The 15,052-nt window shown below is 42.9% G+C and overlaps 1 protein-coding gene across 2 annotated transcripts in view; it reads left to right on the top strand.

Moving 5' to 3' along the window:
• Positions 1-15,052, top strand: part of LOC110070780 (uncharacterized) — a 33,496-nt gene that overhangs the window by 15,292 nt on the left and 3,152 nt on the right. For both annotated transcript variants that reach the window (XM_078388720.1, XM_078388721.1), the window contains exons 4-10: positions 200-298; positions 865-978; positions 7,213-7,341; positions 8,208-8,309; positions 11,491-11,565; positions 12,475-12,662; positions 13,486-13,583. In XM_078388720.1, the coding sequence (XP_078244846.1) occupies positions 200-298; positions 865-978; positions 7,213-7,341; positions 8,208-8,309; positions 11,491-11,565; positions 12,475-12,608 (653 nt within the window). In that variant the 3' untranslated portion in view covers positions 12,609-12,662; positions 13,486-13,583. The remainder of the gene's footprint in view (positions 1-199; positions 299-864; positions 979-7,212; positions 7,342-8,207; positions 8,310-11,490; positions 11,566-12,474; positions 12,663-13,485; positions 13,584-15,052) is intronic.

Genomic DNA, 15,052 nt, shown 5'->3' on the forward strand with positions numbered 1-15,052 from the left:
GAAGTGCTGCAGTGGCAACGAGGCAGTAAGTAAGTCGTCCTTCTGGGCAGTAGATGGTTGACCTTCTACGGAAGGCTAGTGGAAGATCCAACGAGTTTTAAACCATATGTGAGCAGAGTTGAGTTAATCCCTGTACGTGTTACTTCTACTGGTGGTTCTTTTGTTCCTCCGTTTTACTGAATCAACATTTTTGTTCTAGATGAAGACATACCTTTATCTGAGGCAAAGCACCAAACATCATCAGCTTTCATCCAAAATGAAAGCCTCCTTCGTGAATCCCTTTATCAGCTAAAGCAAGGTATGTAATTCTGCGCATCGAGCATCTCAGAGGAGCCCTGTGGCAAATATCCAATCAGCATCAGATGGCAGTAATCCTTGGCTGATGGGCAAGCAGCGCTTGCAGTGGCCATATGGGTAGAAGCCATCTCTCTGTGCAGTGGACAATTTGTCATCTGAGGAAGGCCTGTCATTCATATGACAGAAGGCCTTTGACTACTCTTTCAGGATCTGAAAGCTTGGCCTACCGATGTCACCTCTGCCAGCATTTAATTTGACTTAATTTTCTTCCTTTTTTCTATTTATCATTTATTATTTTTGGTATATTGTCAGTATTGCTAGTATCTGATGTTTATAGATTGTTATTTTAATTGTATATCCTTACTGTTAGCCGCCCAGAGTGGTATGACATACCAGATGGGCGGGATACAAATCAAATAAATAAATAAATAAATAATCTGGAGAAGGGGTCATGTTCTCAACTGAAGGGTGTTGGTATCCCTTTTCATTGTTTAACTGTTCTTTTGTTGCTCTGTTTTGTGATTCAACATCTCTGGTCTATTTCTCCCTGTCCTCTTTTTATTTTAGAACTTTCTTGGAGTCGAGATGAAGGTATATCGTTATATGAGTCAGGGCAGCAAACACCAGTTCACATTGGAAACAGAAGCCATAATCAGGAAGACGTTTTTGACTCAGAACCAGGTAATTGTGTCCATTGGGCTCCCAGAGGACTCTTGTGGCAAAGATCCTCACAGCAAGGGATAGCAGCAATCCTTGGGGGATGGCCAAGCTGCTCCCGCAATGGCAAAGAGTCAGAAAGAGAGCCACCTCTCTGTGCAGTAGATGATTTGCTATTCGAGGAACGCTCTTTTGTTGCCTCATGGAGGCGTCAACTAGTTTGAAACTATAGGTGAGCAGAGATAAGGTAATTCCTGCACGTGTTACTTGGAAGAAAGGGAAAGGATGGGTGGTGGGAAGTGGTGATCCCGTATGGAATTATTTTGATTTCTGATGCATTTTGCAAAATCACTGTTCTTCATCATGGTCTCTATGGATCACACACACACAAGTTTTCTGTCTGTACAGAGCCACATTCCAGAAGATTGTCTAGCTATGTTTTGGCAGGAATTGGGAGTTCCCTGTTCTTTTTTCTCCACCTCAGAGATACCTCCAGCTGAGCAAATAAAAGCAAAAACAAAGCAAAGCAAGCTGCTTATATACTACCCCATAGTGCTTCAAGCACTCCTTGGGCACTTTACAAGTTAATTATGCAGGCTGCACATTGCCGCCACCCCCCAAGCTGGGTACTGATTTTACCGACCTCGGAAAGATAGAAGGCCAAGTCAACCTTGAGCCGGTTACCTGGTATTGAACCCCGGGTCGTGAGCACAGTTTTGGCTGCAGTACAGCCGTTTAACCACTGCGCCACGAGGCTAACGTTTCCTTTCTCTTTCAACTTGTTGCTTCTCCACTCTTACCTCATCATTTTCCTTGAATTTCTCCATAAGTACAGCTTTGCCCAGTCATGTGGCTGGGAAGGCTCTCTTCAAGAAATGTGTGGTCTGTGGGGGTAGTATTCTTTCTATTGACAAGCTCTCCAAGTGCCTCTTCGGTCAGCATTTAAAAGTAACTGCAGAAGCTTTTTCCTTACAAAGGTTTGGACCGGAAGCTCCCACATACAGTAATAAGGCACACAGGAAGACACCAGGAATAAATGCAGAGAATATTTACTTACTGTACATATTTACATAGTGCTCACAGGAACATAAACTTAGGCATTCAGCAGTCAAACAGACAGAACGTAAGCATGATAGTCAAAATAGAACTGTGAAGGGCACACTAACCAGCCTCTTAATTTATACCCCCTCCAACCAATCAAATTAGTGGTTCACCTCATGGTAGTTAATTCCACACAGCTGTGTCCTTCTTGTCACTAGGCAGTGACTAAATAACTCCACCTGCACTAACCAATTGTTAATTACATTTCTTCTTCTTAAAGACCTAACAATCCCCTCCTTAAATAACAATTGTGTTAGTATATTTCACCTATTTCTTTAACACCAAGTGCCTCTGTTGCTTCCTTAGGCTTCTGGAAAGTAAGAGGCTTTGTGAGTACATCAGCTTGGTTTTCTGAAGATGGACAGTATTGCAACTTTATTAGTTTTGTTTTTACGGCCTCTATAATGTGGTAAAATCTGATGTCAGTATGCTTTGACTTGCTTTTTACTTTCTCCGATGTAGCTATCTCAATACAGGCTGTATTGTCCTCCATCACAGTTATAGGCCCATCCATCTGCACATTTAGTTCCTTTCAACAATGTTACGTAATAAATTAAATTACTACAAACTTCTTGTAAGGCTATGAATTCAGATTCAGAAGCGCTAAGACTCACACAACATTGTTTCTTAGTTCTCCATGAAATTACAGTGTCAACATATTTAGCTACGTATCCAGACATGGATTTTCTGTCCTCAGTAGAACCAGCAAAATCACTGTATGGATAAAATTTTAATTCCTGTTCTCCTGAAAGTGTTACCAACAATACCAAAGTTCATTGTACCTTTCAAATATTTCAGGATACGTTTTACCGCATTACACTGCTTCTCTGTAGGTTTTGCATAGTATCTACTAACCATATTCACAGAAAACATAATGTCTGGTCTCTTGGTTAATGCTAGATATTGTGAAGATCCTACAAGTGACTGATACTTTTCAACATTAAATAAAGGACTTTTCTGTTCACTTTCAGCAAAATAACCTGGAATCTTAGGTGATGGAACAGGGTTACACTTACTCATATTCTGTGCTTCTAACAATGAGGCAATTTTATTACTCTGGTGTAGAGCAAATCCTCCTTCTGGCAAATGTTCAATATTTATGGCAACATGGTTTTAATCTTACCTAGTCTCTTGATAGCAAATTTGTTAGCCATTTCCTGTTCAAACATCTACTGCCTTCTGATCAGGGCCAATAAAAGCTAAATCATCAACAAAAATCATCAGGATTTCTTCTCCTCTAGTGTAAACTCCGTGATCTGCCTTTGTACTCAGAAAACCTAATTTCTGCAATGCTGAATCTAGACATTTGTTTCAGTTTTGTCCAGATTGATGAAGACCGTAAAGTGCCTTTTGTAACTTCCACAGTATTACTATGTTTAGCTTTTGCACCAGATGGAATATCTATGTAAATAGTTTCAGAAAGTTCTGAGTTCACATAGGCAGTTTGAATGTCACAGTGAGAAATTACATACAGTGGTGCCTCACACAATGATGTTAATTGGTTCCAAAAAAATCAACGTTGTGTGAAACATCGTTCTGTGAAACACCATTTCCCATAGGAATGCATTGAAAACCGGTTAATCCATTCCAATTGGAATGGATTGCCGTCTTTAAGTGAAAAAACCCATAGGAAACATAGTTGAGTGAAACAATGTTTCCTCCATTGGAATGTATTGAAGCCGACTCAACACATTTCAATGGCTTTGCGAAGTCCGTTTTTGCTCATTTAAAAGTGCCTTACAATGTTTGGAACAGGTTTTAAATGCTTGCAATAGTTAGCCCACCTCCTGAACCCTATGCAAACTTAATTTGGTGTTGTTCGGAGTCGTCTTTAATTTTTGGTGATTTTTTAAATTTTCTCTCATTGGAATGCATTGGACGGATCCTGGGATACAAAATCAAAAATGATGTCAAAACGAATCCAAGGCAGACCTTTCAACATCACAATAATCCAAGTTTATGCACCAACCACCACTGCTGAGGAGACTGAAATTGAACAGTTTTATGAAGATTTACAACACCTTCTAGAACTGACACCAAAGAAAGATGTTCTTCTCATTCTAGGGGACTGGAATGCTAAAGTAGGGAGCCAAGAGATAAAAGGAACAACAGGGAAGTTTGGCCTTGGAGTTCAGAACGAAGCAGGACAAAGGCTAATAGAGTTTTGTCAAGAGAATAAGCTGGTCATCACAAACACTCTTTTCCAACAACACAAGAGGCGACTCTATACATGGAAATCACCAGATGGGCAATATCGAAATCAGATTGATTATATTCTCTGCAGCCAAAGATGGAGAAGCTCTATACAGTCAGCAAAAACAAGACCTGGAGCTGACTGCGGCTCTGATCATCAGCTTCTCATAGCAAAATTCAAGCTTAGACTGAAGAGAGTAGGAAAAACCACTGGGCCACTCAGGTATAATCTAAACCAAATCCCCTATGAGTACACAGTGGAAGTAAAGAACAGATTTAAGGAACTAGATTTGGTGGATAGAGTGCCTGAAGAACTTTGGATAGAGGCTCGTAACATTGTCCAGGAGGCAGCAACGAAAACCATCCCAAAGAAAAGGAAATGCAAGAAAGCAAAATGGCTGTCCAACGAGGCCTTAGAAATAGCAGAGAGGAGAATGGAAGCAAAATGCAAGGGAGATGGGAAAGTTACAGAAAGATGAATGCAGACTTCCAAAGAATAGCAAGGAGAGACAAGAGGGCCTTCTTAAATGAACAATGCAAAGAAATAGAGGGAAATAACAGAAAAGGAAAAACCAGAGATTTGTTCAGGAAAATTGGAGATATTAGAGGAACATTTTGCGCAAAGATGGACATGATAAAGGACAAAAATGGGAGGGACCTAACAGAAGCAGAAGACATCAAGAAGAGGTGGCAAGAATACACAGAGGAATTATATCAGAAAGATGTGGATATCCCGTACAACCCAGACAATGTAGTTGCTGACCTTGAGCCAGACATCCTGGAGAGTGAAGTCAAGTGGGCCTTAGAAAGCCTGGCTAACAACAAGGCCAGTGGAGGTGATGACATTCCAGTTGAACTATTTAAAATCTTGAAAGATGATGCTGTTAAGGTGCTACATTCAATATGCCAGCAAGTTTGGAAAACCCAACAGTGGCCAGAGGATTGGAAAAGATGAGTCTACATCCCAATCCCAAAGAAAGGCAGTGCCAAAGAATGCTCCAACTACCGTACAATTGCACTCATTTCACACGCTAGTAAGGTTATGCTCAAAATCCTGCAAGGTAGGCTTCAGCAGTGTGTGGACCGAGAACTCCCAGAAGTACAAGCTGGATTCCGAAGAGGCAGAGGAACTCGAGACCAAATTGCTAACTTGCGCTGGATTATGGAGAAAGCCAGAGAGTTCCAGAAAAATATCTACTTCTGCTTCATTGACTATGCAAAAGCCTTTGACTGTGTGGACCACAACAAACTATGGCAAGTTCTTAAGGAAATGGGAGTGCCTGACCACCTTATCTATCTACTGAGAAACCTATATGTGGGACAGGAAGCAACAGTTAGAACTGGATATGGAACAACTGATTGGTTCAAAATTGGGAAAGGAGTGAGACAAAGCTGTATATTGTCCCCCATCTTATTCAACTTATATGCAGAATACATCATGCGGAAGGCAGGACTGGAGGAATCCCAAACCAGAATTAAGATTGCCGGAAGAAATATCAACAACCTCCGATATGCAGATGACACCACTCTGATGGCAGAAAGTGAGGAGGAATTAAAGAACCTTGTAATGAGGGTGAAAGGGGAGAGTGCAAAAAAGGGTCTGAAACCCAACATCAAAAAAACTAAGATCATGGCCACTGGTCCCATCACCTCCTGACAAATAGAAGGGGAAGATATGGAGGCAGTGACAGATTTTATTTTCCTGGGGTCCATGATCACTGCAGATGGAGACAGCAGCCCCGAAATTAAAAGATGCCTGCTTCTTGGGAGGAAAGCAATGACAAATCTTGACAGCATGTTAAAAAGCAGAGACATCACCTTGTCAACAAAAGTCTGAACAGTCAAAGCTATGGTTTTTCCTGTCGTGATGTATGGAAGTGAGAGCTGGACCATAAAGAAAGCAGACCGCCGAAGAATTGATGCCTTTGAATTGTGGTGCTGGAGGAGACTCTTGAGAATCCCCTGGACTGCAAGGAGAACAAACCTATCAATTCTAAAGGAAATCAACCCTGAGTGCTCACTGGAAGGACAGATCCTGAAGCTGAGGCTCCAGTACTTTGGCCATCTAATGAGAAGAAAAGACTCCCTGGAAAAGACCCTGATGTTGGGAAAGTGTGATGGCAAGAGAAGAAGGGGACGACCGAGGATGAGATGGCTGGACAGTGTCTGTGAAGCAACCAACATGAATTTGACCCAACTCCGGGAGGCAGTAGAAGATAGGAGGCCCTGGCGTGCTCTGGTCCATGGGGTCACGAAGAGTCGGGCACGACTAAACGACTAAACGAAACGAAACGAATGGAGGCCCTAAGAAAGATGTCCCTGTCTCTTCTTACCATTTTGCTCTGTCGGTAAATGAATGCATTGCCCTTGCTTACCAGCAAAGAAAAGCCATTCTGGGAGCAAAAAAAGGCTGGCCCAATTCAATTCAGTGTTTTGTACCATGCAGTTGGTACAAATAATTTGAATTCACCTCACAGGTGTGCAAATCCCATGGCATTTGATCAGGTAGTTGCACTCTAAACGTTAGAGCAGTGGTTTTCAGGTGTTTTCGAACTGCAACTCCCAGAAATCCCAGCCAGGAGAGCTGGTGATGAAGGCTTCTGGGAGTTGCAGTTGAAAAACACCTGAGTAACCCAAGGTTAAGAACCACTGCGGTTAGAGGACAATTTTCTGAGAACTTGTCTGCCCTCTAGTGGACTCTGATAGGAGTGCAGTCAGTCCCACCCTTTTTAATGCCAAGGAAGCACTTGGAGTGAAATCAAAACCAATGTCCTAGCCTTTTGGGATCTGAAAGCTTGGCCTAGAGATGTCACCTCTCTGGCTGTTGATCTGGAGAAGGGCTCCTGTTTTCAACTGAAGTATGTTGGTATCCTTTTTTGTTGTTGTAATGTTCTTATGTTGCTCTTTTTAATTGAATCAACATTTTTTGTCTGTTTCACCCCTCCCCTCTTTTCTTCTTCATAGGTGGCGTTTTAGAATATCACCACAACCTAGATGGATACATACCTTTATCCAAGGCCGAGGAGCAAACGCCGTTGTCTCCCATCCCAAATGAGCGCCTTCTTTCAAAATCCCTTCCTGACCTCAAGCAAGGTAATTGTGCCCAGCACTCATCCCAGAGGATACCTGTGGCAACTATCCTAAGTACAGGGGATAGCAGCAATCCTTGGCAGATGGGCCGGAAGTGCTGCAGTGGCAACGAGGCAGTAAGTAAGTCGTCCTTCTGGGCAGTAAATGATTGACCATCTACGGAAGGCTAGTGGAAGATCCAACGAGTTTTAAACCATATGTAAGCAGAGATGAATTAATCCCTGCACGTGTTACTTGGGAAAGGAATAACCGATGGGTGATGGAAAGTAGCAATCCCATATACGAGCATTCTGATTTGTGGACCATAATATGTTTTGTTAAATTGCTGTTCAAAATTTGGATGTTATTTATTCTTAGAGTATGAAGTCCCTTTCCATGAGAATTTTCTGTAGAATAGTTTTCCAGAAATGTAGTAGTGTGAAGCTTTAAATGGGAAAGCTGCTTCACAGCAAAACATAAAAGGATCAGAAGAGACAGCACCACTTTCAGAGATGTCATTTAATTAACAGCCTAAACTTTTGCTTCATAACAATGGGGTTTTCCTACAGAATATGAAGATCACCATGTTTGAAAGGATTCACGACTAGCTCCCAATCTCCCACAGTAAAGTTATGGTGCTTTGCTTTTGTATGTTCCCCACTGGTCCTCAACTTCAAGAAATAACTGGGCATGTTTAACCTAAAGAAAAGAAGGCTGAGGAGAGAGATAACTTCTGGGCAGTAGATGGTTGACCTTCTACGGAAGGCTAGTGAAAGATGCAATGAGTTTTAAACCATATGTGAGCAGAGATGAGTTAATCCCTGTACGTGTTACTTCTACTGGTGGTTCTTTTGTTCCTCCGTTTTACTGAATCAACATTTTTGTTCTAGATGAAGACATACCTTTATCTGAGGCCGAGGACCAAACACCGTCAGCTCCCATCCAAAATGAAAGCCTCCTTCGTAAACCCCCATTTCGCCAGCTAAAGAAAGGTAATTGTGCCCGTCGGGCATCTCAGAGGAGTCCTGTGGCAAATATCCAATCAGCACCAGATAGTAGTTATCCTTGGCCGATGGGCAAGCAGCTCTTGCAGTTGCCATATGGTAGAAGCCATCTCTCTGTGCAGTGGACAATTTGTCATCTGAGGAAGGCTCTTTTCCTGTACATGGAGGAGCTGTCCCCAACCACAGAACCTCCTGATCTTTGCACAAAATAGAGTAAAATGGATCAGATATAAATTCAGCTGCAATATATAAAATTATTTTGGAAACATTCTCATTGAACGCAATGGAGTCTGCTTATGGGAGAGCACGCACAGGATTTTACTGTAAGGTAAATGATATTGTGCCCACTCCCCAAAAATAAATGCAACAAGTCATACATCTCATAGATTCCAGAAGGAACAAAGGTGGTCAACTTTACCAGGATCCAAGCCAGTTTATATACATGGAAATAAAGAAATACAATGTTATGTTTACTTCTATGACTCCTCTATAGATTAAAAAAGAAGGTAAAACCTGCATAAGAGAACAACAAAGTAATAGAGAACAACAAAAGGGGATCCAAGAAATCAAAGGGGAAGCCAATATTAGGAATGTGGAATGACCAACATGGCAGCACACTGTCTTACCAGGAGAAAATAAGGAGAAGATGGAAACAATGTACTGAAGGCTTTTGCAGAAGAGATAAAAGGATGACAGACTCCTTTGAAGAGGAATCCTATGCTGAAAAACCTGCTATTCTAGAAAGCGAGGAGAAAGCACTAGTAAGAAATAAATTGCCATGGGTAAATGAAATACCAATAGAATTGTTTCAAGCCACAGAAACTGAATTTGTCACAATCCAAACAAGACTATGCTAACAAATATGAAAAACAAAACAAGAAGTATACAGCTTTAATGTTCACTGATGAAGAAATTGAAGTAGTTTAGTGTGAGCAGCCCCTGCACCCCACTCCATAATGTCACAACAAATACTTGTAGAACCAGGTTATTTATTGGAGCAATCAAAACTTGCCAAAGAGCCAACAGTAAACTTAAACTTAGGGCATCAGGGAGTTGACTTCACTCCCAAAGTCTTTAAGGGAGTAGAAACCCCTCCACAGTCTCTTACTGGGAGAATCAGGATCTCGCCTCCTCTACCAGTTCCAGAACTCCACGTTAGTGGGCCAGACATGGAGTGCCACAACACGAGTGCAGAATACGAGCACTCAACTGTCCTTGAAGCAGCATAGCATGGGCTCCGTCCCCTGCTACCCCGTCCCCTCCATAGTCTCCACTGGCAGCAGCCACTCCATATGTGCAATATTCCTCCCTAGACCTGACTAGGCTCTCTAGAATAGCGAGGCATGAAAAGAGGAGGTGCAGGCGGAGAGCCACCAGATTGGCATTGAACAGGTTTGCTGGGAGCCCCCTTCTTGACCTTGCTGCTTCCTTTGAGGGCAGCATGCCCATTGTTGGTTCTCCAGCTTCCGAACGTCTTGTTGTCAGGTCTCCTCTTTGTGAACCTTATCAGCTTCCAGGAAGTCCACCCAATTCCCTATGTTAGGATCATGGCAGTGGACAGTCTTCCAGACAGTGGTGGAGCACTCAGGGAGTGCCAGTACCTCCTGGGCCTCGAACGTCTCTTAGTCCACAGCGTCAGCCCAACAGTCCTCCTTGTCCCCCTCACTCTCCTCCTCCAGTCCCTTCCATTGCCACACCTGCGGTCTCAAGGACATTGTCTGCATCTCCACCACTAACATCCCAGTGCACAGGTTAATTGTGTATCGGGAATCTTGGCCTGACTCTCAGAAAGGTGGAGAGCCGACTTTTGCCAGCAGAGGATCAGGGCCGGTCTCACAATTAGAAATTTTGTACACCTTGGTTCAATCATCAATCCAAATGGAGACTGCAGCCAAGGATTCACTAGACTGAGACTAGGAAAGGGAGGAGTGAAAGAATTAGAAAAATCATTAAGTGAAACGATGTGTCCCTGAAGACCAAGGCCAAGGTCATGCACACTTTAGTATTTCCAGTCGCCATGAGTGGGTGTGAAAACTGGAGAATTAAGAAAACTGGCATGAAGAGAATGGATACATTTTGAAATATGATGCGGAGGAGAGCTTAGCAGATACCCTGGACTGCCAGAAAGACAAACAAGTGGATTCCTAGATCAAATCAAGCCGGAACTATCTCTAGAGACAAAAAATAAGAAAACTTGGAGTGTCCTACTTCGGAAACATCATGAGAAGGCAAGGTTCTGACAGAGGTGCAGTGTTTCCAAGATACACCAGGTGGCACTATTGGTAGCTATTGGCACCCTGGGATGAAGACACCAAACCACTTGTAGTGCTGATAGAAGTATTACTTGTATTATTTACAGGATTTTTACATATATACACAGCTTTAGTCTTGGTCTCACAGTCCTTGGTCATGCATAGCAGTTCAGCAGTTTCAATACATAATTCACAGTCAAAGTCCTTTTGTAAATAGTCCAGAGTTCTTTTACCAGTTGAGCAGTCCTGAAGCCACAAGTTCTTCTCCCAATATGCTCGGAGATAGGCTTCTTCCAGGATCTTCTTCAATACAGCAACTCTGACACAGCATACACCACCAACAACCAACCCAACAACCAACAAAGTGTGTAAGCTAGTTCTCCCAGCTTTATCCTAGGGTTTACCAATCCTGTCGTTCTTCTCTCAGCTGTCTCAATCAGCTCAGCTGTACCACCTCTAGCTACACATATCTTGTAGCTCCGATCCTGTTAATACTTATAGAATTGCATTCAACAATTTCCTCAGGTTGCCCAAAACCTGTCAGGTTCTCTGGAAAAGACAATCATGGTGGGAAACTTAGAAGGCAGCAGGCGAAGAGGAAGACAACATATGAGAAAGATTGTCTCCCTAAAGGAAGTCACAGATTTAAGTTTACAAGAGCTGAGCAGCTGTTAAGGACAGGACATTTTAGAGATCGTTGAGTTCATGGCCTTGGGAGAAAACCTAATGACATGTAACAACAACAAAAACATAAGATTTTTTTTACAAAATAGGAATGTAGCATGTGCAGCTACTAGAATGATGGGTAGAGAGACGGCTCCCTCCCGCTCAGACTATAGGCTGCTCCTGAAAATCTTTCTCAGAGGTTCCCCTGTTCGGGAGTAATGAATGTGGTTTCTTTTCTCCTTTTGGTTTAGTGTGGACCAAGAAGCTGCCAGCTGGAAATGTAGTTCTTTTAATTCTTATTCTATGCATCATCTTCACTGTGATTTGTAAGTAGCTCAGATGTTTCCATTCACTCTTTCACTTCATATAACTTTTCACAGTAGGCCACCAGAACAACATATCCAGCCCTCTCAGCTGCTGCAGAAACCAGGGAGCCCAGTGGAGATTCCATCCTTTTGGACAGGGAGTTTCCCTGGTGCTCTGCTCTGCCTGAGCCGCTGCCTCTTTTCCATGTCCAGAATCCCTGGATTTTGGAATCTCCTGGTATCCAGAGTGGGCCAAGGTGTGTCAATTGACATTGCTTCTTGTCATGGAATTGGGGTGTGTGTGTAAAGATGAGGAAATTTTTTTTTGTTTGGGAAGAGGTTATACCTTCTGGAAAGCACAGTTCTGGAGAACATGGCATCTCACTGGGGGAGTGGAACTGGTAAAACCACTTCTTAAATAATGTACTCACCTTGAAAGGTCTATTAAGGTTGCTATAATTCGGTTCCAACTTGATGGCACAGGACAACAGAGAGTTCTCAAATCACATAGGCCACCATGGCGTTTTGAGAGTTGGAGTTCCAAACATGAAATCGCCTTGGGAGAAGCAGCCACCAGTATAATTGGTGCAGCTTTTATTGATCTAATAAAGAGGTGTTTCTTCATGTCTGTATCTCTCTGAGCCCATTAACAGAGAAGCCTTGTTCTGGCTCAGCGTGATGTTCCCAGAGGGAACATACCTCTCAGAGGTTAACATATCTCTCAGATGGTTAGGCTCTGAGCCTTGTCTTTTGGGGAGGGGCTGGGCTCTTTCAGCTACTATGTGTTCTTCTTATGCCACTTACTTTGATAGGATAAACCATTCTTGCTGAATTTGGGGGCCCTCCTGATGCTTGGGGCCTTGGGCTCCTGCTTCAAAGCCTGCTGTGTCAATCCTGTAGGTGTTCTCTAATTCTGTATTCCTTTCTCAGATCAAAACGAGAAGCCCTCCGGTGGTGATGTTCCCCTTCCACGCCATTCTCCACCATGTCCACCTCGTTGGATTTGGTATCAAGGAAACTGCTATTACTTTTCGAAGGAAGAGAGAAACTGGAGCTCCAGCTAGGACTTCTGCTCTTCACATCATGCTTCCCTGGCAAGGATTACAAATGAAGAAAATGTAAGAGGTGCAAATGTTTACATTGCTGAGAGTGGCTCTGTACTGTAGGATATTGCTTTGCTGTTCTTTTTTGGACATGAAGGGGCTTCTCAACTACAATAAAGAAGTTCTTGGAGTCCTAGTTAGAAGATGCCTTTAGCATATCAATAGATATAGACAAGAAAATAGTTTTCATTTAATTTGTGAAAGGTATTTCCTAAGTCTCATGTACATGATGAAGGAGAAACTCCCAATTAGTCAGGAACCTTTTTTAAAAAAGGAGGGGGGTTAGGGTTGTATTCAGCCAACACCCTGTTTTCAAACATACAGTGGTGCCTCGCTTAACCGGCGCCCCGTTTAATGACGAAACCGCATAGCGATGAAGATTTTGCGATCGCTTTTGCGATCGCATTGTGATGTTCCCTATGGGGGAAAATCGCTTTGCGATGATCGGTACTCTGTTTCGCTTACCGATTATCGCAAAGCGATGATTTTTTAACAGCTTATCGGCGGTTCCAAAATGGCCACCGGGTAAACAAAATGGCCACCTGCTGTGTTTTTGCGCCGATTCCTTGCTTACCGGGCAGCGAAAATGGCAGCCATATGGAGGATTTTTGCTTTAAGGTGAATTTTAAGCCCATAGGAACGCATTGAAGGGGTTTCAATGCATTCCTATGGGCTTTTTAAAATCGCATAGCAACAAAATCGCTTTGCAGCGATTTTTGCTGCACAGATTATCTTCGCTATGCGGGGCACCACTGTACATTATGCTTTTTCCTGTGCTCTTAAGCCTTGTCTTGTAGCCATTCAAGGTTTGAAGAGGCACTTTCTCTCATTATTACAGGATTTTATACGCCTTCTCAAGGGGAGGGACCCCTTTTGGATTGGCCTCAGAAGATTCCCGGGTCAGCCCTGGACATGGCTAAATGGAGACATTGCAGTGTGAGTCCTTCTCTTTCCCTTTCTGGTTCAAATTACACTGTGATATTTAATGAATCTTTGCATGTAACCACCGAGCTGTTTTAAAAACAGATGAACATACAAAAAACATTCAGCATCTTTCCATGCTTCAGTCTTAAAAGAAACTGTCACTAGAAGCTGGATTTTTTGAGTGGAAGGCACCTCTCCATGCCCATGTGTGTTTCAAAGGCGGGGTGATTCATCTGGCTACTCTGTAATTTGTTGATTTTTAGGGAAGGCCAAGTGGAAAATCTGGATCATTGGGGTCCATGAAGCAGGGAATGATTTCAATTAGACTGTCACTTCCTTGCATTAATGTGGGGTAGTACTGAATGTGTTTCTGTGTGGAGTTGTAATCATTCCATGTTGTTAACCTTGCTGGTAAGAACAGCAGGCAGGAGCAACGTTCTGCTCGAACAAGTTGGAGGAAGGCTGGAGGCCAGAACCTTCCATGGCAGAGATGCACACTTCTGTGGTCTGCACCACCCCTGCATCAGAGGAAGGCCTCTGATGGGTTGCATCCTGCCAAGAGGCCAGCATCTTTCTCTGCTACCAGAACCTCTCACATGTAAATATTCTGTCTTGGGTTTGCTCACAAAAGAGCAAAAGGTGAAGCTAAAGAAGACTGTTTTTTTCAAGGAAGGAGAGAATGAGTGAGAAGGGGGGAATCAGAAGCTGAGAATGAAGGTAGGTGGAAATAAGGCACACAACTACAGTGGTGCCCTGCATAGCGACAATAATCCATTCCAAAAAAATTGGATCCGTTGCTATGTGGAACAAAAAAGCCCATAGGAACGCATTAAAACACGTTTAATGCGTTCCTATGGGCAAAAAACTAACCGTTCTGCGAAAATCCTCCATGCGGCCACTATTTTCGCTGCCCAGTAAGCGAGGAAAGGGCGTGAAAACACAGCGGGCGCCCATTTTCTTTACCCAGCGGCCATTTTGGAACCGCCAATCAGCTGTTGGATAAACATCGTTATGCGATAATCAGTAAGCGAAACACTTACCGATCATTGCAAAGTGATGTTTTACCATTTAAAACATCGCTATGCGATCACTTTTGCGATCGCAAAAAACACATCGCTATGCGTATTCGTCGTTAAACGGATTGCTCGTTATGCGGGGCACCACTGTATTTGAATGTGTGTTTGCCCCAATCAGCTATATCTTGGGCAAATGAGGCGGCAGTGGCAACTTTGCCTCCCCTGAAAATGCCACAATTTCCACATGTGGAAAACCATGGCAGATGGGGAGAAAGGCCGAAGTTTCACATTCTATTGAAAAGCGAAATTAAAATATCATTACTACTACCTCTTCCTAATGTTTTCTTGGAAGTTAAGATATTGGTAACCCTAGATGCATCTTTTTCTCCATATCATTACAAGCATAGTCTGATTTCTACACTAAGTCACTATGAAGAGGTTGGCTATTTTCCACTCATGCCCGTG

Source organism: Pogona vitticeps, chromosome 2 (assembly GCF_051106095.1).
Source record: "Pogona vitticeps strain Pit_001003342236 chromosome 2, PviZW2.1, whole genome shotgun sequence".
Classification (NCBI taxonomy): Eukaryota; Metazoa; Chordata; class Lepidosauria; order Squamata; family Agamidae; genus Pogona; species Pogona vitticeps.